At 38.3% G+C, this 26,805-nt stretch overlaps 1 protein-coding gene across 3 annotated transcripts in view; it reads right to left on the reverse strand.

Annotated features, from left to right (window-relative positions):
• FAT3 (FAT atypical cadherin 3) overlaps positions 1-26,805 on the reverse strand; it is a 756,780-nt gene that overhangs the window by 45,034 nt on the left and 684,941 nt on the right. For all 3 annotated transcript variants that reach the window (XM_056794533.1, XM_056794534.1, XM_007495043.3), the window contains 6 exons: positions 24,427-24,641; positions 23,393-23,530; positions 17,617-17,760; positions 14,567-14,764; positions 12,147-12,945; positions 1,052-1,186 (listed from right to left, as the gene is read on the reverse strand). In XM_056794533.1, the coding sequence (XP_056650511.1) occupies positions 1,052-1,186; positions 12,147-12,945; positions 14,567-14,764; positions 17,617-17,760; positions 23,393-23,530; positions 24,427-24,641 (1,629 nt within the window). The remainder of the gene's footprint in view (positions 1-1,051; positions 1,187-12,146; positions 12,946-14,566; positions 14,765-17,616; positions 17,761-23,392; positions 23,531-24,426; positions 24,642-26,805) is intronic.

The raw sequence follows: 26,805 nt of genomic DNA on the forward strand, positions 1-26,805 counted from the left end.
ATAACTAATGATTACACTTTCCTTTCTTCCCCAACAATATATTTTAACAATCAATGTTTGAATTCAAAAAGCTATCCTTGGAAATGAATGAAGGCCACAACAGCCAAAATGAGAGCTGGTTGAAGGTCAAGATGGGAAGATTTAAGGCTAAAATCGTATAAATAAGATTTTTTTTTCAGGATACAGGGGTGGATGCCTCTCCTTTTATGAAATATGCTACCATCCATCTCAAATGGATAATACATTCCTTACTGGTCCAGGCTTGCTTGGCTTATTTTACAGAACATGATTGGCTTTTCCATTTGAAGTATTATCTTCTTATGATGGCAGATTTATGCAATATTCTCAATAGCTAGGACTATACTAAAGCTGGTCTGCCCTTTGCACCAACAATTTTCTATTTGCCATAAAGTCATACCTTTAAAATTGATGAGATGAAACTGAAAAAGCCAATAGCATTTTTTGGGTAATTTCACTGTAAGTAGTACATAGTAATTTATTTTTTATTTAGTAAAAGTACTAAATTCTGGGTTCCCAATGGAACCCAGGGGCAGACAGTTGTTAGCACAGAGTCTGGCCCAGAGAAGGTACTTAAATAAAATGCCTGTTGACTGTTCACCCCTCAAAGCATAGGATGTAAGGCTTTAATGGCATTGCAGAATTAGAAGTTGACAGATTTAAAGCTGAAAGAGACTTTCTAGGTCACTGGATCCTCATTTTATAGATAAAGAAACTAAGACTTAGAAAGGTAGTGATTTGTCCAAGGTCACATAATAACCTATGGGTCCCGATTGCTGATCCAAAGCTCTATCCATTCTATCACAATCTATGTTCTCCAAGTTGGAGAGGGGACTCAAAAGAAAGAGAGAAATCCCCAAGTAAATTTTGAGAGGGTCAGTTCAGAAAGGGATTTTATATGTTATCAAGAAAAGTCTTCGGAAAGTTTGGGGACAATGATTTACTCATGGCTAAGTTCTATAGGAACCAAAGATATATAACAAAAGATATAATAAACCAAAGATATAAAAATTCATTCAACACTATACTGCACCTGAGCATTCACCCAGTTTTCCTGGTGGACACTGACAGATGAATGGTCTTCTGCTGGCTTCATACCCAACACATTGCATGTCCCCAGGACAGGGCTTCTCCACACAAGGATCATTTGACCCTGGACAAAGTCCTCCTATTACAAATGAAACAAAAGGGTTAAGTATACAAAGAAAAATGACTGTGCTTATAGAGGCAAATGGAATGCACAAGTTGGTCAAGGATAGTGCTACAGGGCAGTGAGGATTTCAAAGAGGAGATGTGAGGACAGCATCATGTTATATGGGCTTGCTGCATTCTGGTGTACCTATAGAAAACTTTCAATACTTATTGATCATTTTGATTCATTGAGACCAGGTAAAAAACTGGAAAAAGATCTTCAAATTTAAAAGTGAACTAGCCCAGGATTAGACCAGTTCCATCAAGGAGGTTGGGAAAATGTTTACCATCTTACTACTTGAGATTTATGGGAAATGAGGTTTCTTGGGATTGATGGAAATCTGGGGAAAATAGGACATGGAAGAAGCTTTAAGAGATCATCTAATTTATTTCCCTTATTTTACAATTAGGGAATATAAGATCTAAAGAGCATAAATGTTTCAACCAAGGTCATGCAAGTAAGTTACTGAACTGGAAACTGAAGCTAGGTCTTCTAACTCTTAATCTTGTGCTTTTCCCCCAGTGCACCATTTGACCTTTATCACCAAGGTTGTGTCATAGGATGGGGTAGAAAGTGCCTTCTAATTGATCTAATCCTGTATAGAATCTAGATCATTAAAAATATTGCTTTGGATTTCAAAGAAAGAATAGTTTCACTGATTTAATTTAGAGTTATGGAGGTAGAGCACCCGCCTATTTCTTGATCTCTTCCACCACATGCTGTTTTATCGACTATGTGCAAATGTGATATAGCAACAATTGTGAAAAGCAGAATTATCCCTTTCAAAGGAAAATTTCCTTCCTAATCATGATCCTAATGGCACAGGAGGATGAAATTTGTATTAATTCTTTAGAAAAGAAATCCTGGGAAGCAGATTAACAGATTTAACTATGAAATTAGGCACTAAATGAGTTATTTTGATTCTGCAACCTTGGCAAACATAGGAAATGTGCTTTTCAAAGAATCTGGATATTTCAAAAGTAATTAGGCCATTTCCTACCTGGTGAGAGAGCTACTCCTTAAGTGTAAATTACATCAGGGTAAGTAATAAAGTGGCTATAAAAGGAGACAAATTAAAAATAACTCACAACTGGAACAGTAATTTTCTAAATGGGTTCCCAGTGGCCTAAAAGAGTTAGGGCTCCGTCATGTGAATTTAACACTACTGGGGATTCAGTAGCTTCATCATTTGGCAAGATATGGCCTATTATATATATTTTTAGATTTCTATTCTATACTGTCTTACTATACATTAATTTCTTAGCCAAGAAGAAAATAAGCAATTCAACTTTAAGAACATATAAATATTTTAAGAACTATAATCTTTGAGAGAAGCAATATACGTGGCAAGAGAAAACCCAAAATTTATAAATCCTATTTTTTGGTGCTTTATAGCTCAGTCATAAAAGATATTGCTTGGCCCTGAACTGGTTTGTCAAATCTCAGCTAATGAAAGGGTTTTAAACAGAAAAATCAGAAGTAACTATACATCTTGTTTTAAAGGAAACAAGGACAGAGAAGAAATGGCTCAGAAATTTTGTAGTACAGGGCAACCTGTTTAGTGACAATAATTCAACAAAAATATACCCTTTAACCTCTTTGGGAATCTTTAATGCTGCCATGTCTTTTAAAAATATTACTCCAGCATATAAATAATTGCTTGGGTATCTTATATTTATTACAAGTAACTATTAGTGACTAGTATTAAATGGTCTTTGACATTTTTAGGTAAAAATAAACCCTGTTTTGTTCAAATCCACTGATTGTTCATAGATACTGGCTACAATACATTCTTCAATGTCTACTTCTTCAATATTAACTTGCAAGACCAATAGGTAGGTTGGGGGAATTCACATTTCAATAGCATTAAGTCAACTATCAGTTTTCCCTATGTCGATTTATCTCCACTTTTGGAAACACAACATGATTTTAGGCTGCTTCATTTTATCATGGCTGGTTTGTGCTCAGGGATTGCAAGCTAATCTGAATATTTATCCAAGCAATTCCTAATTAGCTAGGTATGTTGCTGTAAAAAATAATTACAAGTTGCAGCCCCTAAACAAACGTTAATAATTTCTAGATCATCTGTGCCACCAGTCCCTTAATTTAGCATAACATCTGACTATGTACCCAGTCAATCTATCACCAACCAAACCATGGGAATATCTTCTATTTCAACTATAAGATTGACTCACATCACCATTTTTCTCTTTCTAAGAGCAATATTGCCAGCAGTTATCCCTTTGAAAAGATTATTCATAAAGGAGGGAAGAAAATTTCTTGGTTAAGGAGGGTGAACTATTCTCTTGCCCTGTCTTTTTAAAAATCCTTAAAGGTATCTTCTCTCTCTGATTTCCTAACCAGAAAATATAAAGTAGGAAACATTTTGACTGCAGCTACTGCTTTATCTCAGGTTCTATTATAATTCCAGTCTGCTACAAAAGCTACCCCTACCAGGTCCTTATGGCAAGAGTAAAACATTGAGGGCTCATCCTTCTCTCTGTGTATCTCTCAATCCCTCTGTCCTTTCTTTTTCTCTTGTTTCTTTTCCCATCTTTGATTCTATGGCTTTTGCCCACCTCTCCTCCACTCCTCTCTCATCTGTGTCTTTGGTCTGTCTTCATCCTTTATTCAAGTAAAGAAAGGCAAAATACTGAAGTTATTGAGCAAACAGATTTCTCCAAACTAGATCATGCCTTTTTCTTTTCTTTCAACATTTGGAAGTGCTTAGGTCATGTCTAGAATATATACTGTTACAGGGGTTGAATTCTTTATAACTGGCATGTAGAAATGACCACCTGGCTCACATACTCTGAGATACATATGAAGTTGTTTGAATCCTGTGAAAGATTTTTGGGAGCAAAGCCTTCTCTTTCCATCAACAGCCCAGGGCTCCATAAATACATAAAACCCGGTAAGCTCCAAATAGCTCCTAATAACTTAATTTGCTTTGACAAATCATACGTTTATATAATGACTATTTTAGGAGTTATGCATCCTGTAATTGTTATGGGCCACAAGGCATTTTTTTATTGTAAAAGAATGCCCCCCTCATCCCCCAGGAAGTGTCTGCTGACTTCTGGGAGGGTAGTCTGTCATCATAACTATCCCTAAGGAATTCAGATTTAATCATAAATGTGTACTAGGCTCAGGAACATCTATCTTAAAGGAAGTATGTCAGATTCAAGCCATGAATTTCCAGGGTAGTCAATTTATGCCCATAATCAGTGCTGTGGGGAAAGGGGTTCATTTTCTTAAGTCAAAAATATTCATTTTGACTCCACAGCAGGGCAAGACCAAAGAAAAGCTGGTCAGTGTTTGCCATTTCATTTTCTTTTACAAACTTTATGTTACTTAAAAATACATTTTGAACATATTAAATTTTATTGTTGTTCAGTTGTTTTGAGTCATCTCCAATTCTTCATGATCCTGTTGAGGCTTTCTTGGCAAAGATAATGAAGCAGTTTGCCATTTCCTTTTGTAGCTCATTTTTTTACAGATGAGGAAAGAGAGGCAAGCAGGGTTAAGTGACTTGCTCAGGGTCACAAAGCTACTAAGCATCTGAGGGCAGATTTGAACTCAGGGAGATATGTCTTTCTGACTCCAGGTTTGGTATTCCTTCTAGAGCACCACCTAGCTGTTCCACCGGCTAAATTTAGCAGCATGTCAAAAAGAAAAACTATCAGGATAGGTTACTTTGACCCACCCCTAGGTCAACCACACTTATAAGGGAATTCAAGTCACCTCTTAAAGATTAAAGTGAATTACTCTGATTTGCAGATATTTCCTGAAATTAAAACATTAAAAGGTTTCAAACCTGGAGCTTCTAGTAGTTTTCCTGGCTACTAACCTTGACTATTAATCTGGGAATAATAGAGGGCCTAACCTGGCCGTTTTTGAACAGCTTTCCTCTTTTGCCAAATGTAGGATTTAAAAGTTTTCAGAAAATACACAGTATTGTATTTGGTAATACCTTGCAACTTTTATTTTATTTTTACTTTTTTGGTCTATTTTTATCTGTGCTTTCATCAAATTTGGGAAGCTATCAAGAGAGAAATCCCACTCTATTGATGTTGATTGGCAAATTATAACCTTAGAGAGCAGCTTGAGATAGTGAAAAAGGCTAAGGAACTTATTCTAAGTTACACAGGCAGACTTGAACTCAGGTCCTTTTGGCCGCCCAAAGACACACAGCTAGCATCGAACTTGACCATAGGTTTTCTGAAGTAAATTCTCTTTCCACTCACTAATCCACATTTTCTCAACTGTTATCAAAAGCTTACTAGTTTCAGTAACCAAATGAGGACTTTCCAACCCACTCTTGCTGGCTTCTAGGGTATCTAGTTCAGACAGTTTCTTTGCCCAGGGGAAGGCTACAAACAATATGCTCTACTTTGAAGGAAGCTTTAATGTCCTAGTCAGGTAGTAATTTAAGACACAGGAATGTTCTTTTGGTTGACAAACATACAATTTATATGGATTAAAGATGGCGGGTGCTTTGGAAGCAGACACTGAAAGGAAGGGATACAGCTGGGCTCTCTGGATAGAAGCTCCGGCATCTTTAAAGCCTTTCCTCTCCCCTTTTGCTCATTACATTTAGATTTACCTGATGGCAAACAGCATTTAAAGACCTAACATTATTTTAAACTTCATTCATATTTTTACCTGGACCAGAGTCTAGCTCTATATCTGATGCAACCCCAAATGGATCCAGGCAGAGTCATGGTAGAGAGTTAATCTCTCACATCAGAAGGAATCCTGGCCAAAGCCCTACCGGCTTCCCTCCTGGTTTTTGCTCTGTAAGAAAATTTAAACTATAGAAACGTATGCTACCTGTTCTGAGTTGGTCTCCTGTGGTTTTCTCACAGAAGCCTGAATCATTCACTATATTTGCTTGGCTGAGCCACATTTTCTGGATGGTTTCACCATTGTGCTGAATACAACTTTGTGCAAAGAGACTTTTCTAGGACACATATATGGTGGATTAAATACTTACAATTTCTTAAACATATTGGAAGGTGAGGCAGGTGGCCTCTCAGAAAGTCCTGGATTCAAGTTCTATGACTGACACATGTCAACTGTGTGACCTTAGACAAAACTCATAAGCCTTCCTTGTCCTGGGGAAGGCTAGAGTTTCAGAGAAGGTGTTGAGCTGCATAGGTAGAGCGAGCTCCTCATAGGAAGCTCCCCACAGTAAAGAAATCACTGGTCTCGTCCAGATAAAATGTCCAGGAATTTTGAATTTGGGGGTACACTATATTACCACCACTATGGATAAGGGACATTTATGTAGTCCTTTAAGGTTTATGAGACACACACACATAATTAATCACTTGAGCTCCACAACACCACCATATTGGTAGGTACTAACTGATCGTTATATCCCTATTTTATTTTTTAAAAACCCTCACTTGCTTTCTTAGACTTGGTACCTCAGTATTGGTGCCAAGGCAGAAAAGTTGAAGGGCTAGACAACTGGGATTAAACGACTTGTCAGGGGTCAGAGCTAGAAGTGTCTCCAGCCTGGCTTTCTATTCCCTGAGCCACCTAGCTGCCCCATATCCCTATTTATAGATGAGGAAATTATCATTCAGAGAATTAAATTGGTTTTGCCCTTGTTCAAAAAGCCAAAAAATTGGTAGGGAGATTTGAATTTCAGACTCTAAGGCTAGCCCTCTGTCTGGAAACACCATTCTAGCAGAAGAGCTAATCTTTCTAGACAATTCAAGAAGTTCATACAAATGGGACGCTATAAATCTATACCCACATCATTCTGCTCTGTTATTTCTAAGGAGTATTTGATACGGATGGCTGTACGTAGAAAACGGGTTGTTTGTGGTGAGCTGCAGGCATTTAAGAATCGGATGATGGCCCTTGAATAGACACAAAACAAACATTCAGGGCTATTTGAACTCATAAATGTCTTTCTTAGCATCCTCAGTGCTTAGGGAGTCTGGCATGTAGTAAGGACTTGATTAATGTTTGCTGACTGATCGAATGATCATTAGTGTTATTCAGATGAAATTTTTTCTGTAAAGTTCTATATTTTAACATGCAGAGTCCTTCATTTGGGTTAAAAAAATCAGTGGTGTAAGTACAAGGCAGGGGAGAGCATGATAGATAACAGTTCATATGAAAAAGAATCTGTGAATTGCACAATATGTGTTAACAGTGCTAAATGACATTTATTCTCTTATTCTCTTCTCTTTTGGCATGGCATTGGAGCAAGAGTCTCATTCAGCTTTATTTGACTGGAGAAAAAAATGGTTAGTGGCTTAGTAAGTAGTTAACAGGCTAATGGATCAACCCCAATGGAAGAGGAGATTTTTGCTGTTTCTCTATGGAGATAGGAACATATTAACATACCTTCTGGATATTAAGGTACCTCATTTCTTTCCCATCTAGTAAAGGTAACCAGTTGCTTCCTTATGTGAGGATTGATTGACAGGAGGTAATAGGGCTTATAGTATAATAATAATAATAATTAGTACTGTATTTGTTTATTTTATCTTTCCAGCAATAAGCCTGTATATAAGATAGGTTTATTAACTCCATTTTGCAGATAAGAGGACAAAGTCTGAAAGAAGGCAGTCAACTAATTTGTCCAGGGTCACACACTGAGCCAATATCTTAACTCTGTCTTCCTGTCTCCAAGTCCAGTTCTCTATTCACTATGTCATCTGGCTGATTATTCTTAGTGGAACTTCAAAAAGCCGTTCAAGATACATACGACAGAAATTATTTTGCTTGAATCATAGGCAGGGAAAGTGAGCCCTAAGGTGCTTCAGTAACTTGGTTGAAGTACATCCTTTATAGAGCTGGGACAATAACTCATGTCCCCATGTGTCTATACTATTGTACTCTTTTCTTCTAACACCTATGTACCTTCACACACATATTCACATGTACATTTGTATAAGTCTTTCTTTACAACTGAATTCTGTGATTGTGCAAATATCTTTATTTTACAGAATAGGAAGTTAAAGTTTCGAGTAGTTAAAATAATGTCTCAAGTAGTATTTAAACCTTGATGTTCCTGACTCCAAGCCTAGTATTCTTGCCATTGTAGCACACTGCCTGACACAGAGAGCCTTTAGCACAAATACTAGGCACTAAACAAACATTTATTGAATTGAAATAAATAAATTAATTGTAAATAATATCAATCATTCCCACCTAACTCATGGAAAGAGGGCTTTGTGGGGGCAGCAGATCAGGGCCAAAAACAAGCAAACTCTGTTATTTTTTTGTAAATGTCAATAGTCAATCCCTTAATATGACCCCCTTCTTCTCCCAGGAAAGAAATATTTTAAACAAATTATTAACTATGAAAAATTATTATTAACCAAATAATAATAATCTATCAATAAAATTAATTAATGATTGATATGCCTGTGAACTTTTTACTTATTTCATCTAGCTGAAATCAAGCTGTCAGAAAAATGCCAAGAGGGCAATGATCTAATTCTTCCACGTTTTGGTCAACTCTTATCATCTCATTGGCAGTTCCTCCTTCTGGACCTCTCCTATACATAGTGGTCAACATGGGCTGGGTAATGCTTTCCCCGTTTCCCTCTCTTCTTTCTATCCCAGTCAGATTAGGTTTCATCTATAATTTCCCTTCTGCCTAATTTTATGTTGAGCTTACTTGAGAGTCAGTGTGTATGAGGTGCCTATCAGCCAGCGGCAGCAACAGAGGCAATCACACAGCCTCCCTAGCACCTGCTGAACTGCTGTTCACATGCAAAATTTAATGGTGGCTAGAATTTAATGAGGCCAACTGGCACTAAAATTCAGGTCTTCTTTCATTCAGTAGCAGCAATTCAGCATATTCGTTCAAAATGATAATGATCACCAGACTAAAAAGACTGTATGAGAAAAAGAGGAGCTTCATATTGGGAAAGGAGTAGAACTTTGGAGGAAGAGAACTCTGTGCTGATAACCACAGAGCTTGAAATGGAGAGGAACACCATTTGTAATGTTAATTACTCCACCCAGTGGCTAGTAGAGTCATCTCTAGATCCTGTAACTGGCCAACTGGAATTACTAAGAGTCCAAAGGGGTTGAACTTTCTTTATAACTTATAAAGAAATATGGCTGATGAGTTATTAGAGTTGAATTCTTTGATCATTTACTCCTTTCTGAGGAATGAAGAATCCTGGATAAAATCTGAGGTTAAGGAAAAAAAAATTACTTTCTTTATAATTCTCCATCTTATTTTTGATTTAAGAGGAAATCCTTGGGAAGTTCAGGAGCATAGGAGACTATGTTGTAGAGTAGTATGCTTTTTGAGAGGGTTTAACCTCTCAGTTTTTGGAGAATGTCTTTTTATCCTTCTGGCATCATATTGATTAGTATGGCTTCTACTCAGTTTGCTAGCAGGTATTTATGAAGCTCTAGTCTCAGACACTATCTGTGTGACCCTGAGCAATTCAACCTTTTTGCCTCAGTTTCTTCATCTGTAAAATTAACAGGATAAGGAAATGGCAAACTATACCAGTATCTCTGCCAAGAAAACCCCAAAAAAGGGTTTGAAGAGTCATATACAACTGAAACAACTAAACCACCACCACCACAAAAAAACAAATTTATAGAGTACTTACTGGGTATGCATCAGATACTAGGAAGGGCTTATTACTTAATGAATAACCCAAGGTAATGTAATCACTAAGTAGAATGGTGGTGTTTATATTTATTCTACTTTCCTATGTCTCTCACTCTGCACAGGTTGTCCTTCATGCCAAGAATGTTTTTTTTTCTCTTTGACCTCTACCTTTTAGAATCACTAGTTCTCCCTACACTCAGAAATTATTTTGCATATGTCATATTTATTTATCTGTGTCTATGTTATTTCTGCACAGTAGAATGTGAGCTTCTTGAAAATAGGGGTTGTTTTCATTTTCATCTTTTTATTCCTAGCACCTAGCATGGTAGCTTACATATTTATTATGTTCATTTTTGTTCAGCTCTTCATAAACCCATTTGGGGTTTTTTCTTGGCAAAGATACTGGAGTTGTTTGCTATTTCCTTCTCTAGCTCATTTTGCAGATGAAGAAACTGAGGCAAACAGGGTTGAGTGATTTCCCCAGGGCCATAGAGTTAGTAAGTGTCTGAGACCAGATTTGAACTCAAGAAGAGTTTTCCTGATTCTAGACCCAACACTATCTACTGAGTCACATATAGTAAACATTGAACTGTTTGTTGATTGTATATTTCTTAGTTTCATGACTATTAATCAACTATAGGTGTTTAAAGGCCATATATATATGTATATATATATAAATAAAGAATCATCATTCTATTTATTAGCTGTGTGATCCTGGATAAGTCATAAAATCTCTCTAGGTCTTAGCTGTCCCATGTACAAAAGAGTAAATTAATACCCTGTTTGTTTAAAGGAAGGGGTATGTATCTCTTTGGATCCATTGTAGTTCTAAGATCTATGATTCTTGTGAAATACAATCATTATTCAAATAAGCCAACAGAAAAGGAAGTCAGTGATGCTCTTTCTAGTGCCAAGCAAGACTGCAATCTTCTCAGAAACTCAAGATTTGCAAGGTCTTGTGCCTCAACATTGGGGTACCTACAATTGGGGCACCTCCTGGAAAACATTGGAGGGGTCCCACTCAAGGGGACACAGACTCAGGCCAAGTATCCCCAACAGAGCTTGCTATCCCTCTTCACACACAGAATCACCAGCCAAAGCAAAGTTGTGACGTATAAGGTTTTTTTGTGCCTGTATATAATGACTTACTCACCTAGAAACAAGGTAACATGCTGTTCTCAACAGCCCCTGGGGATTCTGAGAACAAGCCATTTCGGTTGTCTCTGTGGGTGAGACACCGAGGTGTGTCCCAAGGTCACCCCGTGGGAGTCCATGGCTGGTACATCTCCTGTACTGAGCCATCCAACCTTCTGAACTCGACTCTGCCTCCCTTCATTAAGCTCTCCCAGCGCCTTGTCGCATAAATCAGTTTGCTTACTAAGGTAATCTAGGAGGTAAGACACGAACAGCTGGCCTGCATAAATTGTGGGTGGCAGTGACATCTGCCAGAGACAAAAGCACTTCACATAGGATGCTGATATTTGGATAGTCTGGCTTGCAGATAATTAACATATTCCACAGGTCTGGTCATCATTGAATTTGACTGATGAAGATACACACACACACACACACACACACACACACACACACACACACACACACACACAGAATTTTGTGAAGCTGCCATAGAGTGACTATTTGATATCTGATCCCAGAATAGGAATGGAGGCAGGAAAATTACTAACATACCCCTCTTACTATTACACATATTCCAATTCTGGTGGCCACAGAAATGACATCCAAAATTGTCGTGCTACAGTGTCTTCTACAAACCATGCAAATGGAGACTTTCTGCATGTTGAAAGGTCAAAGATCTCTGTCAACTTTCAATGACCTAAAGGGCGATTTTACAAGCTTTTTCTATCCTGCAACTGGCCCCATGTCAGTCACTTGAACAAAGGTTTCCATTGCTTAGAAAACCCTGGGTGTATATTCCTAAGACTTGGGCAGTGACATTGTTTGTGTACATCAGACACCAGAGAGACAGAGATGTCAGTGGGTGTGACCTCTCACCCGCCACTGTGAGTGAGGTACCTCTCTCTACAGATGTGACCATTGCCCCCAAGGGGTCAAAGTTCATCGATTTGTTTTAGCAATAAATATAAACAATCCTAACCTTGCAGCCTCAAGCAATGAATCCATCCCTGTCTGCTCCCCAAGATGCCTGGACCCTGAGAGTTGCCTTTCCTAACCAGAGTCCCCAAAAGACTGGAGGGAGTTTAGGATGGATTGTAAAATGCCAGAAAATGATTATTAAAAATTGTATGGAGAGGTAATCTGGAAATTTTATATAAAGAAATTGATCCCCCAAGGGACATAAATAAAACTCACCATTACATGTACAGCGCACATTCCTGTAGAAACGAGGACACACAAAACTAATGCGAGCCGTGCTATAGGTCATCAGAGAGTGTGAATCTATGGACAAACTTTGCTCACAGTGTTGTTCCTGGCAGTCCAGGCCAGAGCAATTCTTCTCCAGGATGGCAGAGATGCGGATCACATTCTCCAAATGTCTCCTTGCATTGGATAGCTTTTGGATGAGGTATGCAGGCTTGTAGAAGCCACCACTGTTCATTTGCACAGCAAACAACATATCCAGTTGGTTGGTGCCAGCCACAGGCTGAATGCTGATGATGTGGAGACTGTCCTGTTTCTGGGAAAGGACAGCATTCCGGAGGGTCCTCCGGAACCCGTGCATGTGCAGCCCAACAAAGTCCTCGGGGGACACGTTCTCGAACCGGATGGTGACTGTGTTCTGCAACATCTCCTGTACCAGCTGCTCCACGTGGACGATGACATCAATGGGCACTTGGAAGCGGCCGTCACTCACAGAAACATTCAGAATGTATTTACCGCTATCCAGGCCCCCCAGGGCAATGATCTTCCCATCATGGGTGTTCACTTTGAACAAGCTTCTCTGCTCAGACTTCAGGGAATACGTGAGAACGTCATATACATCTTGGTCAGTGGCATGGATTTTCCCAATGACGCCCCCAGGGAAGTCATCCTCCATTGTGACAATAAAGATTTCCAAAGGGATGGCGGTGGGCTTGTGGATGCTTTCTTCAATCACACGGATCCGAATGTAAGAGTGGGAAACTTGCTGGGGTTTGCCCGAGTCCTTTGCCTAAAGCATTTAAAGAAGAAATGGAGGGATTAAGAGAAGGAAAACCCCCCACCAAACTAATAACATAAATCCCTAAGAAAGGGTCTCATTTATATATTTAGTTATATTTGTTTTCTTTTTTAAAAGCTTTTCTCCCTCAAAGTGCTGAAGATGTGCATTTAAAGGAAGGAGAGTCATTTATCACTTTCAATCCCAAAATGCACCATTGATTATTAACAGAAAGGCATGACAACAGAAGGAAGCCAGGTGTATAGGGAAACGTGACCTAGAAAACACCATGATGGTATTGTTTCCTGTTTGGCTAAAAGGCAGAAATGAGACTGCAGATAAAGTGGTGCTATAGCCAAGGAAGTCTTGGGGCTCTAGGGAAGCCTTCACTTTGATTTAGTTTACCTAACTTTGCTTAAATGCCCATTGTGTGCAGCAGAACACCATGGTAGATGCTGGTGAAATAAAAAACAATTTAGGTGGAATAAAGTTCTCTGCTCTTAGGGAGCTTACAGTCTAAAAGATGGGGCATGGCACACGTGAAAACAGCTCCAATATGAATTAATGCATCTTTTTCCTGAGGGTGCAGTGTGTGTGTGTGTGTGTGTGTGTGTGTGTGTGTGTGTGTGTGTGTGTGTGTGTAAGAGAAGAAAAATTTTTGTTAATTGAAAAAATTAAAGATGCAAAAAAGCATGCTTTTTCCAATGACAATCTGGGACAAATAAGTCCCTTTCAAAGACCATACAACTGAAATAGGTGAAATGTGCCCCCAGTATATAATCTGCTGGCTTTTTAAGGAGGCTTGCTTTATATCCTCAGGATACTGAATACCCCAGTATCCAATGCCTAGGACCCTTTGATGCCAGGGTAGATGGATAACAGAGCATCATGCAGGTGACAGCACTTCTTGGTTGCCCCCTTCATTGGCTACATGGAGGTGGCCCCACTAGAGAGAGCATTGCTGTTCTTCTCTGAGTTCTGACAAGGAAAATCTCTGTCCAGATTTTGTTAGCTCCTTTTCCCTTTTATTTTTTTCTACTCCTCCCACATCCATTGTTCTACAGTCAGGGAGGGACAAGTGAGCAAGAACCAAACCAGCAGTCTGTTGCAAGTTTATTTTTTCTCAGTTCCATATTTTTTTTAGCAAAATGCAGTGAAACGGTGCAAGATTAAGTGGATTAAATCAAGAAGATGAGATTTCTTTCCTCCCTACAAAATCTTATGGAGACATCTGGCCTAAACCAAATTCAAGATGCTGATTCATTACTTCCCCACTTAGGGAGATTCAGTAGATGATGCCATCCCAAAGGAGGAAGCCTAGTATAACTGACGATCTATGGAGGGAAACTGGACCCTTGGGGCAGTTGAAAAAGACTTAAGCACAGGATTGTCTGCTTAAGTATACCCTAAGTAAAAGCTAGGCCTGAACAATGACACCCTCATTTCTTTCTATTCCATCTCACATGCAGATCTGGCTTTTACTAGTATGAAATTGAATTTGTGATTAAGAGGGATCATATTCCTAGAAGGCCACTAAATTATGTTTACTCACTCAACAAAGAGAAACTAAGCAACAGGATGATAACAAACAGAAATAAAAGACATATGGTCCCTAAAAAGGGCAAGACAGTACCTGGATATAAAGCACGTAATCGGGAGAGTCTGTATGCCTAAAGACAACTGCTGATCGTAATATCCCATGAGGATCCAACACAAACTCCTCTTCTTCATTCCCTGCCAAGATGGTAAAGGTGAAAGGGGGCCCATTGTGAAAAGAATCTCGATCAGTCACCATCAGCTGCAAAATGCTTGTGCCCACTGGTTTGTTTTCCTGCATAAAATAGTGGAAGAAAGATTAAAGTATATTCTCTCTAGTTAAAAAAAAAAAAAAGCACAAACCATTGCTAACTGAGCTACCAGAAATATAGAGTTTTGAAAAGGAAGTAGTTTGACATGATATTTTCTTATCTTCAGTCAAATACAAGTGCTTATTACCAATTTTTAATTTTACTACCTTCCCTTCACCAATAAAAATCATATTTATGTTATATATTTTTCTTTTGTTTTTTAAAATCCTAACTATGGTTGTGAGCTGTAGTCAACCCTCCAATTTGCTGAAACACCCATGGCTACTTGGAGAACTATGAAAAAGCAGAGATGAATGGTGCTCACAGTTTGGTTCTTAGGACAACCATGAAGACACTCTCAGGTCAAGAAAACACTAACTTGTCTGGACGGGCTGGCTTTTTCTCAAACAGTTGTCACGACACAATTACGTAGAGATACAACACTGGGACAAAACATTACAATATGAGACTTTGCAAGGTCAGGGGGCATTCTAGAAAACTTAGCAAATCTGTAGTAAACACACAGAGTGGTTAAGTGTTCATTTTTCAGTTGTGACCCCATTTGGGGTTTTCATAGCCAAGATACTGGAGAGGTTTGCCATTCACTTCCTTCTCCAGCTCATTTTACAGATGAGTGTCTGATGCCAACAGGGTTAAGTGACTAGCCCAAGGTCACATAGCTAGTGTCTGAGGACAGTTTGAATTCAGAAAGATGAGACTTCCTCACTTCAGGCCTCACATTCTATCCATAAAAAAAGTTGCTCCCAAACATACAGAATCAAGTGCCAAAAAGAATATTAACTTAGGATTTTAATATCTACAAAAAACCTCAAATTGACCCTAATTAGAAGTTAATAAGCAAGGGAATGGGAATTTATTTAACACTGGAGATATAGGAAAAGGTGCCCTGTAGCTTTAACTTCATTGAAATTATTTTTCATATAAGCAATCAATAAAGACAGTAATATTTTACTGATCCTCTCTGCCTCTTCCCCCAAATGGTCTTTCTCTGTATATATGCTTGGGGTCAGAGGTTATCCTCATAGAGGATTAAATTCCTCTGTAGCTCAGGAGTGGGCCACTTGCTTCTCTCCATTTAGATCTCAGTGCTATCATGGGTCAGAACCAGAGTTAGTTTTGCCAGTGCAGGCCTTTTGATGACAAAGATTTAGGATTAAGTGAGTCTGGGTCAAAGAGATTGATAGAATGATACATGTAGGTTTGACGGAAAGGAAAATGCAGGGCAGGGTATAGGCTCTAGGTCCTGAATTAGATTTGGTCTTATCAAAACCATGTGTGGGAGTAAGTCAGAGTACATTGGGAAGAGGGAGGGAATTATTCTGAAGGAGAAAGATAGCAGGACCTCTAAGACCTGTCATTTTTCTCCTCTTCTCATGTGTCCTTTCAGTCAGCAAGAACCAGATGCAAGATCCCCTTGGAATCGGTTACTGTCCCTTCTGGGTTTCAGTGAAGATTTATTGCTTCACCCTGACAATATACTCAGCCCTGAACCACATGTAAGATTTATTTATTTATTTGCTCAATCTATATAGCCACTTCCTTCCAGAGAGGAAAGACATAATAGCCGCCTCAGGGGCTCACTGTCCAGGAAAGGAGAGTGAGATATACTGCAGAGGCCAGATACTCCAGGCCTCCACACCAGAGGAGGGTCACAGCTTGGAGGGGGGTGAAGGGTTCTAGTCTTTCATTCTTCTCTTCCTGATGGGCATTTGAAAACAGCCTGCCAAGTTGATTGATATATGCCATAAAATGAAAATACAGTACCTGAAATCTATCTTGTTTTGAGGCAAGGACAGGACAAAAGTCGAGAGGAGACTGGGGAGGGAGTAGGGGAGAGGGAGCACCTCCTAAAGAAACTGAGGCAGGTGTAGAAATTTGGTAAATATATGTCTCAGGAGGGACAGGGATCAAATTATACAGTTGTTAGAAATCAGACAAGAAGGGGCAGAAAACTGAGTCTAGCAGGGTCTAGGAGAGGTAACTAAAAGAATACCACCAGGCGGACACATCAGATTTCATGAAAAGAAGAGGTAAAAATGAAGATAACCCTTGCTTGTTCTGTAAGTCTCCCACCCCTGATCCCCGGGCTGCCCAACCAGAAAAGTGAAGGTCACAACATGGATGGGTCCAAGAGGCACTGTTCAGCCTCGGATTATCTTCTATCTACAGAAATCTGGGGAGAAAGGGAGATTCTAGGGCAAACAAGAGATTCAAGACTGTATTGGGGCAAGCCTGAGAGATGTCTGGGACTGAAATAATATCAATACTCCACCTCAGGACTGCCTTTGGTCCTTTATTCAGATGGAGATCTAATCACTAGCTGCCCTTGTGTATATTCCTGGTGTGGGGGGCTGCAACACCTTTTGGAAGTATTAGGATAGGGGGCACATGGCCTTCCTCTCTGATGTATGAATCTAGAAAAACAGAACTAAGTCATCACATCTTGCAGCTGGATTTTAAAGGGCAGGTGAGTTATAAAGCGTGAAATAAGTTTTTGGCACTGGTTCAGCTCTCTAGAGGGATACTGCTTTGTCCAACTGCCAGATCTCTAAGCTCTCCCCACCCTTTTTCTGCTTTATGAAATATTCAGCACCCAACTAGCTTTCCTTCTCCTTAACAATCCTGGGTTTTGCGTTTACTTCCTTCACACCTCAGACAACAGCCAAGAGAGAAGAGGGGGTTCTTTTCTACAAGTCAAGTGAAAAGAGTAAGCTGATATTTAGTAAAGAGCATCAAAGAAGAAACAAAAGCAGCATCCTAAGAGGAGGAAACAGAGTTCTCATCCTCGAGAGCGCATCTGCTGGGGTGAGCTTACCTGGATTACCGCAGTATAGTTGGCTGGAGTGAAAACGGGGCCATTGTCATTTACATCGGAAATGTCTATGTTGACTGTCACAGTGGATGACATGGCAGGAACGCCACTGTCCGTAGCCTGGATGAGCAATGAGTATCCAGACACCTGTCAAAAGGAGAATGAACGGCTCAGAAACCTGGAGCTCCCACCCTTATGGCTACACCCCAAGCAAATTCAGGCAAAGCAGAGCAACTCAGAGAAGTTCATTATGTGCCCGGGGGCTACAAAACTAAAGGAATATATATTCCTTTATATATATTTATATATATATATATATATATATATGCATATATATATACACACACACACACACATACGTGTCAAACACATATAAGATATGTCTACCTAAAATACATATGTGTGCACATCTCTGTCTAATTTATATATTTATGCATAAACTTTTTTTGGGGGGTGGTCAAGTTCTATGATTTCTTTGGTAAAGGGAACTTACGTCGAATAAATTCCTTTAAACAAACATATTAGTCCTCTGGTTTTGTAGTTTGGAGTCTTAGAGAGCTATCAGAGACACTGAGGTTAAATGATTTGCCCAAAGTCTGAGTCAAGGTCAAGAACTCAGATATAGACTCAGGTCTTTCAGGATTTAAGGCTGGGTCTCTATCCACTCTGCTATCTATGCTCTCTACTCGACCAATTGCCAATAGAAATGTATAAATTTATAAAAATGCATCTATAACAGTAGTGCCTAGGACCCATAAGGACCTTAATTTATTCCTATAGTCATAGAGGATCATAAATTTGCTCAAGGCCACAGAGATAGTAAAAGTGTGAGGGCAGGATTTGAACTCAGATCCTCTAACTCCAAATCAGTGGCATGGTGACATGCTGCCTGCTATGACACACTCACAGCACAACTATGAAAAATTCCCGCCTTTACTTTGATGTTTTGGGACTTTATTCAATTCAACATTTGTATCTTGGTCTAATATATGATGCATAGCCTCATGGGAATACTTTGAAAGGCTACTTAGGGAGACAACGTTTCGTGACACTAGATACATCATGAGTCCTAATGGATACACTTATTGCTCAGCTTTCACTTCTTTATAAATATTATCATTTGTCAAGTACTTAGCATAGTGCCTTGTATGTAGTTGGTGCTTAATAGATTCTTATTTGCATCTCCATTCCTACCCTCCTTTTGGTGATTATAGAAAGGGCACGTCCATCTCTCTCCAGCAGACCCTAAATGCAATGGCAAGAGACTCGCTATCTCAATTCTTGCTAATGTTTAGCTGCTTAGGCTACATTTATTTGGGACACACATTTGGAAACAAAGATCCCTGACAGCTGGACTAGCTTACTTACAAAGAGACTTTGATTCCCTACAACCTACAGAAGGGCTGGGGAAGAGGGTATAATGGATGCAATGGTGAAGTGTCAGAGGAATGTAGAGAAACACAGACTCTTCCATTTGGAAAGAACACTCAGATCCATCTACTCCAATCTCTGCTTGAAGCAGGAATGCCCCTGCTCTAATCCCTAAGAAGAAGACATCAAGTCTCAGGGACTGGGTTTATGATTCAAAAGGAGAAAGAATCCCTCCTGCCCTTCCCAGTCAGAACCTCCATAGAAGGTAAGGCAGCAAAGAAAGCAGACTGACTTTTTAGCATTCCTGAACCTTGGAGTTACCTTGGAAGGTATCTGCTGATTCCAAAGAGGCTGCCACCACTCAAAACAATTTTTAGCCTTCTCTTTAGGAAGTACATTGAGAACTAGTTTATGGGCTACACAAGAAGATCACCCTCCCTATTTTCCTTAATTCCCTCTCTTTTGGACTTAGGCAATGTTCTGAGCTTGATTGCCCACCTTATTGACAAATCCAAAACCTTTTTGTTGTTTTCCCTAAATTAAAATCAGATTGAAAGGAAGGAGGTTGTCACCATAGAGAATATGCAAAATGCATGCTTCAAAGGGGCTTTAAGTTAGGGGCAGCATTGTAGGAATAAGGGTTCTACATCAAGGGGACTACTGTGAAGGAGATGACAATCATTTGAATGTCTGTGCCCTGGTATGATTATATCTGAGAGACAGAGAGAGAGACAGACAGACAGACAGACAGAGAAAGAGACAGACAGACAGAGAGAGAGAGAGAGAGAGACAGAGAGAGACAGAGACAGAGACAGATTAGGTCTTTATTGTTGTTCAGTTGTTTTCAGTTATTTCTGATTCTTTATGACCCTGTCTGGGGTTAGGAACATGTAAAAGAAGGACTAATGACATACTACAGTGTAGGATAATGCTAAAAACACTGATGTGGCTTTGAGAATCTTTGAGACCAGGCTCTGCTATTTACTAGCAATATGGCCAGTGGAAAATCATTGAACTTTCTTGGGCCTTGGCTCCATTGTTTGTAAAATGTAGAAGCTGTAGAGAGATGGTGGACTAGAGGTATGGATTGAAGTATAGACCTTCACTTGTCAGTGGGGACATTTGCTTGGGGCTCTATTATGGGAGTTGAGATGAATCAGTGGGTTCACGTTAAAAGATCAACAAAACTTTAAAAAAAATTTAAAAAGTTATTTTTAGGCAAAACAAAATGAGGTGTAAGATAAGATTATCTCTTATGGTCTCTTCTAGCTCTTAATATTATATGTAGAAGTTTAGCCTCATTACTTTATATACATTCCTAACATTCAACATTGTGTCTGTCACCTAAGAGCTATTTAATAAATGCTTGCTGACTGACTGGTATGTTCATAATCCATACATAATTTTGACAGTTACTTTCATGCTATAGTTAACATTATTTTACTTGTTAAAAAAAGGATTTTGAGAATTGGTTCAGTGAAGAAGTAGAAAATATATAACTTTTCCTATTGAATATTCTATATTCTAATAAATACGTGCACATACTTAAATAGCATTACAATTATGTATATATTTATACATATATGTATCAAATACATATGAACATATATGCACACAGAACTCGGCTCTCCTTTAAAAACAATTCAATATAAAAAACTCAACTTTCAAAAAAAAAGAAAAATTAGAATGATAATTCACTTTATGAAAGAAGTCACCATTAATAAATGCTTGTTGAAATGAAGTGAACAGTGAGTTCCTCAGTACATTGAAAATGTCATTTAATTTATGAATATTTGATCTATTCACATCTTTTAAAGAGTATAATTAATGCATAATGTAAAGTACATTTTAATATTCCATCTAAAGATAAGACCCAATTAAGTCAATAGGAGGGAAAACCATTAGCAAAGTCAATGAAATACCTTGATTTCAATTCCATAAAGCAGTTTTCTTGTTTGTTTAGCCAAATGGCAGTACCTAGACTCGAAGATCTAGAAATTCATCCACATGGATATTTCCTTCACCAAAGCAGATTATATAACCTTTTAGCCCCTTATTCAACAGCATTGTGAGTTGGTGTGGCTATTAAAAAAAAAAGATCTCTAGCTGGCCAAGCTTCTGGCAAAAAGTCTCTCTAGTCTTGGTTAGGCTGGCTTTCTAAAGAAAGACACACAAGCCTATTTCAGGGCCCTATTTCTGTAGCCCTTCTAGCTTTCAAGGCCCTACAATGGCTTCCTCTTCCTCTCCCTCTTCCTCCTATCACTGATGCTGTCATGAGAGCCCCCAGGATTGCATACCCCGATGAAAAGGAATATTTCCTTTTCATTCCTCACCAGGAAAATTTGCCAGCTCTTTCATCAGATAATCTGTGTTCTGGGCATCAAGCTGTACTCTATCATTTAGCTCTTCCTCTCATATATAAACAGGAGGATAATTGGTAACTGTTTATTGTTCTGTGCTGTGGACATTGGCAGTACTTCATCTTTAGCTCTATGTAACAAATAGCTACATCCAGGCAAGTAAAAAATTAAGTGATATGCCTTGAAAAATAGTGTAAAATGCAAGGTATTATTATGACTTAGGACTATGACTCTGAGGCATAGATGCATAAATAATGAATAATAATGATGATAGCATTTATATTTATCTTTAAGGTTTGAAAGCACATTACAAATATCTCACTTCATCCTCAAAACAACTCCAAGAAGGAGGCAGGTGCTATTCTTACCATCCTCATTTCATGTGTTAGGATATGTGACTGAATTAATTTACTTGGGAATTAGAGAGGGTCAGGTCAATCCTTCCTCCAGGCTTGTCTACGTAGGGCTTGCAATTAAGTAGTTATGCATTGTGCAGCAGGCTTTGCAGACTGGGTCTCAAGTCTTCTTAAGGCTAGTTTGCTGATATCAAATCTGATTTTAACTGAGGCTCTGTGGCTACAGCACACAGGAGATCCTTTTTGGGTTTTCTGTACTTTGGAATCTGGGAAAGGGGGGCCTTTTTCATCTTTCCTTTCTCTTTAGGGAAATGGATTCTTTGTTGAGAAAGGGTTTCTATTAAACTTTGGTAAACTTAATTTTACTTAAGTAAACAAACTTAAGGAAACCTTGAGGATATGAGCTTTTTTGATTAAGGAAACCTGGTTCCTTGAGCCTCATCCTCAAGGTTTCCTTAACTGTTTTTTTGACTTGGGTATCCTTCCAAATCAGAATTTATCACAGCCTCTGGCAGGGATAAGTTAGCTATAGAAATTAGCACCTAATTGATCACCCTAGTGCAAATATTAATAATATGGAAATGGGTCTTGATCAATGACACATGTAAAACCCAGTGGAATTGTGTGTGGGCTACGGGAGGGGGGTGGGAGAAAGGGAGGGAAAGAACATGAATCATGTAACCATGGAAAAATATTCTAAATTAATTAAATAAAAAATAAAAAAAATAGTTATGCCAAAAAAGAAAAGAGCCACCTAAACATTTAAAAAAATACACAGAAGAATAAAAGGGAATTAAAAAAAAAGAAGTATATACAAGTAGGACAGTTTTGAAAGTAATGGAATTTATTATATACTTCAAAAAACTGGTGATCTGAAACAGAGATTCATAGTTTTTTGTATATAACACTCTTTTTGTGTTCTATAATTTGTATGGAAATGTAGTGGCGGGGGTTGATTTTAATTTACCAATAAAATTTTAATTAAAAAAGAAAATGCTTAGTCTATAAGAACAAAAAAATTATCTTATCTGAAACCAATGATTTCTGAAGATTTACTTTTTGTCCTAAATTAAGTCAATTATTGATCTCTTGGAATATAAATAAATCAGTTAATAAGAATTAAAAAAAAAGAAACTAGCACCATAGATTCCTGGTGCTAGGTCATAGGGTCTATATCCATGGCATTAATAAAGGTTATAGTAAGCTGGTATTTGATAGGTTGGCTTCATATATTCTCAAATTGCTTCTTTTTGTTGATGTTTCAGGTTATTTCCTCTCTTATTGTTTAAAATAAATTTTCATTTTGGTAACCCTAGCCATCAAAAAACCCAACAATAACAAAAAATCACTGGAGACATCGCTAAAGGAACTGGTCCTCTTCCTTTATGTCTTCTGAGGTAATGAATTCTGGTGTTATACAAAGTTTGGCAGAAAATTTTTCCTAATGTCTAATCCAAACCCAAGTCACTTTTACTGTGGACCCATTCTTATTTCCCCATCTTTGCTGTACTCAGGGAATCATTGTCCTTGTAGCACACATTATATAATTAGATGTCTCTCCACAGACCTGTCCCTTTCAGACTATATAAATCCTAGATCCTATAGCCATTTCTTGAAAAACTCATTTTACTTATTCACCTTTAAAGGCCTCTAAGGAAACTTAGAGGGGAAAGTTGATCGAATTAATCTTACCCGTTCCCGGTCCAATTTCTTTTTAACTTTAACGAGTCCCAAGACAGGATCCACAGCAAACTCATTGTCCCGGTCCCCACTGACAATGGAGAAGCGAATCTGTCCATTGGGTGGGCTATCTACATCTTCTGCTATTAACTTCATGAGAAAATAAGAGGGTTAGAGAAAAAAGTCCATGCTTAGCTTAACCCTATATAGTTCTACAGAAAAAGAGAGGTTAAGTCAACCTCAAACTATAAGTCTTATGGAAGAGCTGCCATTTCTGCCAGCTATCTCATTAGGACCTCCCATTTTTACCAATCGTACTGAAAAAAAAAATAGTGTTGATGACAGAAATATCAATAAACTTAAGAAGGAGAGCACCAGAGATATGGTCCCAGTCTCCATTTTTATTTAGAATCACATATATCCAGAGTCTGATTTGTTTTCTGAAATCCCTCAGGTCCTGAGCCAAAAACAGAAATCTAAAACCAAGTGATTGCTTCCCAAGGACAGGGATTTTTCCTTCTTGTCTGTGTATCCTTGTACCTAGCACCGTGCCTTGGTACATGGTAGCACATACTTGATAAATGCTTCAGCTATAAAATTATCTTTGCATTCCTCTTAAATATTTGTTTCTGTCAACTGTTAGAAGTTTTACGTGTATGTGCATATCTGACATCATGTATAAACAGATTGATTTTAAGGGTAATAAAAGGGCTGCCATACCCCTAAATGTGCCCCTTAACTATATGTTGCTAATGCTTAAAATTCTGCCATTAACTAGTCATTCATTTGGGTTAAATTACCAATCCCCATTAAAATGTGGGTTATCCTTTAAGCCATTATCAGCCATTTATACCTTAGTGTGAAATGGTTTATCATTTCCTTTCCAGTGGAAAATAAGAGTAGTAAGGTACTAGATGTGTATTTCGATCCCAGAGAGAAGAATGTCACTCAAAAGAGACCAAAGACACCAAAGACAATGTTTTACTTCACCACCCTGCCTTAGTTTGGCCCCAGGCATCAGATCAAATTGATTGAAATGTACCCACCACAATGACTGAGTCCCCAATGGAAGCATCTTCACTGATGACTGCACTGTAGACCTCTTGATTAAATTTTGGTGCATTGTCATTCACATCAGTAAGATTGATGTTCACAGTGGCCACAGCACTGAGGGCTGGGGTACCGCCATCTTTGGCTTCCACCACAAGGTAAAAATCTTTGCACATTTCATAGTCCAAAGCCTCAATGACAGAAATTCCTCCTTTTGAGAAAAATGGGGAGTTTTAGATTTGATTCTTAAAAAATTACAAACAGCCAGGCAGAATTACAATCAACATTGTAAATGTTATTTTTGTTATGTTTGGCCAAAAAAAGTGGATATTCAAAAATCCATTTATTTAAACTTCTTGACAAAGCATCCTGGAAACCTAAAAAACAAATGTCAATCATTGCATAGCTGCCCATCAACCAGAACACTGAACCACTTCACAAATTTCCATGGAAGAATTAGTCATTTCAATAGATTTCTGGAGTTGAAACTGAGTTTCTCGTATTTGGAGAGCACACTAAATCTCTCGAGCTATCTCCACCCCACCTTGTGCAATCAAGGTTAAAGAGTCGGGGGGTAGTTGTCTACTGTGATTTTGAATCTCAGTCCTGCTACTTGTTTCTAGCTATATGACTTAGGCGAATCACAGCCCTTTTATGTCTCAGCAAAACGAGGGGGTTGGACTGAATGATATTTAAAATTTCTTCCTAGGCTTGGTCACCATGGTTCCTAAAGTTCAATTATAAATCAGTGCAGAACATTAGTCCTATTTTAAAATGAAAGCCATAACTCTTCTCTGTAAATAAAGATGCTTCAGTTTTTGATTCTCTAATTAAGTTTCCTTGATGATTATCACACTTAGTGCTTTATTAACTTTCTTGCCCTTACTGTCAAATCTCAAAAATTTAAGCAATATTGAACCATTTTCCCATGGCATTTAAATATAATGGTCATTAGCCCAACGAGTTAAAATGAATGAATATCTAAATGAGTGAATACCCTTTCCCTTCATACACTGTAATTTTAAATAATGGGTTTAACTAAAAGAAGTGAATGCAATGCAGAATCATTGCTGGTAGGAGTGGTTCATTAGGCCTTCTACAGACCTATTTCCTTAGAGGACTCTTTTCCCTTTATCTGCTGACTTGTCACAATTGACACGTTTATTTGTGATAGAGAAGAGTATGTGTTTGTGTAGTGTGCACTGTGCAAATGAAGGTAATAGGAGTCTGTACCACTCAGGTACAGTACAGGCCCAGAGATGAGAGGTCCTGGGTTCAGATACTTCCCTAACTGTGTGACTGTGGGCAAGTCAAGGAATCCCGGTTTCCTACTTCTTATTGCTCCTCTGTCTTACTATTGATATTAATACAGAAGGTAAGAGTTTAAAAAAATCAACATATGGAACCCTTTACAAATGTTAAAGTGCTGTGTAAGTGTTTATTATTATTTTTTCAATTTATTTTTTGCCATTTACATGTAGCAACAAATTTCCACTTAAGTTTTCCAAAATTACATGATCCACATTGTCTCCTTCCCTCTTCCTGGAGCTGGCAAGCAATTTAATCTGGGTTATACATGTACTATCACACAAAACATATGTGTTTATTATCATTATGAACTATCATTATTTTGGATTATCATGAAAAAAAGAGCTGGCTCCTGCACAGTTTCCAATGAAATGAGGATTCAAGGTTGAAAAAAAAATGATGTAATATGGTCTGCTGCTCCTGGTTATTTTTGGCATGGTTGTCATAGCAACCAACATGTTTTTGGGCAAACTGAGTATTATTTCCTACAGGTGGATGGACATAGTCTCCAAATCTAATGATCTTCATAAAACGGGGAAAATGACAGAAAGAAATATTAAGAAATGAAAGGGTTCTTAGAGGTTGTCTGGTCTGATTCCCCTATCCCATGCTAGAATTTTATCTATAACATCTAAGACAAGTGGTAATTTAGCCCCTACTTAAGTACTTCTGGTGACTGGGAGCTCATTACTCTCTAAGACAGCCAATTCCATGTTGAGCAGTGCTGCTTGTGAAGAAATTCTTCCTTGGATTAAGTCAACATCTGTCTCTGCAATTTCGTTCATTACTCTTAATTCTACTTTTTAGAGGCAAACAAGGGTAAATCTAATCCCCATTTCATGGGAAAGCTCTTTGAATTATAATAGAGGAGCTATCACATTATCTCCTCCATCTTTTCTTCTCCAGGCTAAACACCACCAGTTCCCTCAACCATTAGAAGACCTCTCATCTTCTGGTTTTCCTTTTCTGAAAGTGCTCAAATACATCAATGGTTCCTTTCAGAAAAATGAGAGTGCTCCAGAGTCATTTGACCAGCATTGAATACAGTAGAGTTATCAGTTCCAGAA

This window comes from Monodelphis domestica, chromosome 4 (genome assembly GCF_027887165.1).
Source record: "Monodelphis domestica isolate mMonDom1 chromosome 4, mMonDom1.pri, whole genome shotgun sequence".
Classification (NCBI taxonomy): Eukaryota; Metazoa; Chordata; class Mammalia; order Didelphimorphia; family Didelphidae; genus Monodelphis; species Monodelphis domestica.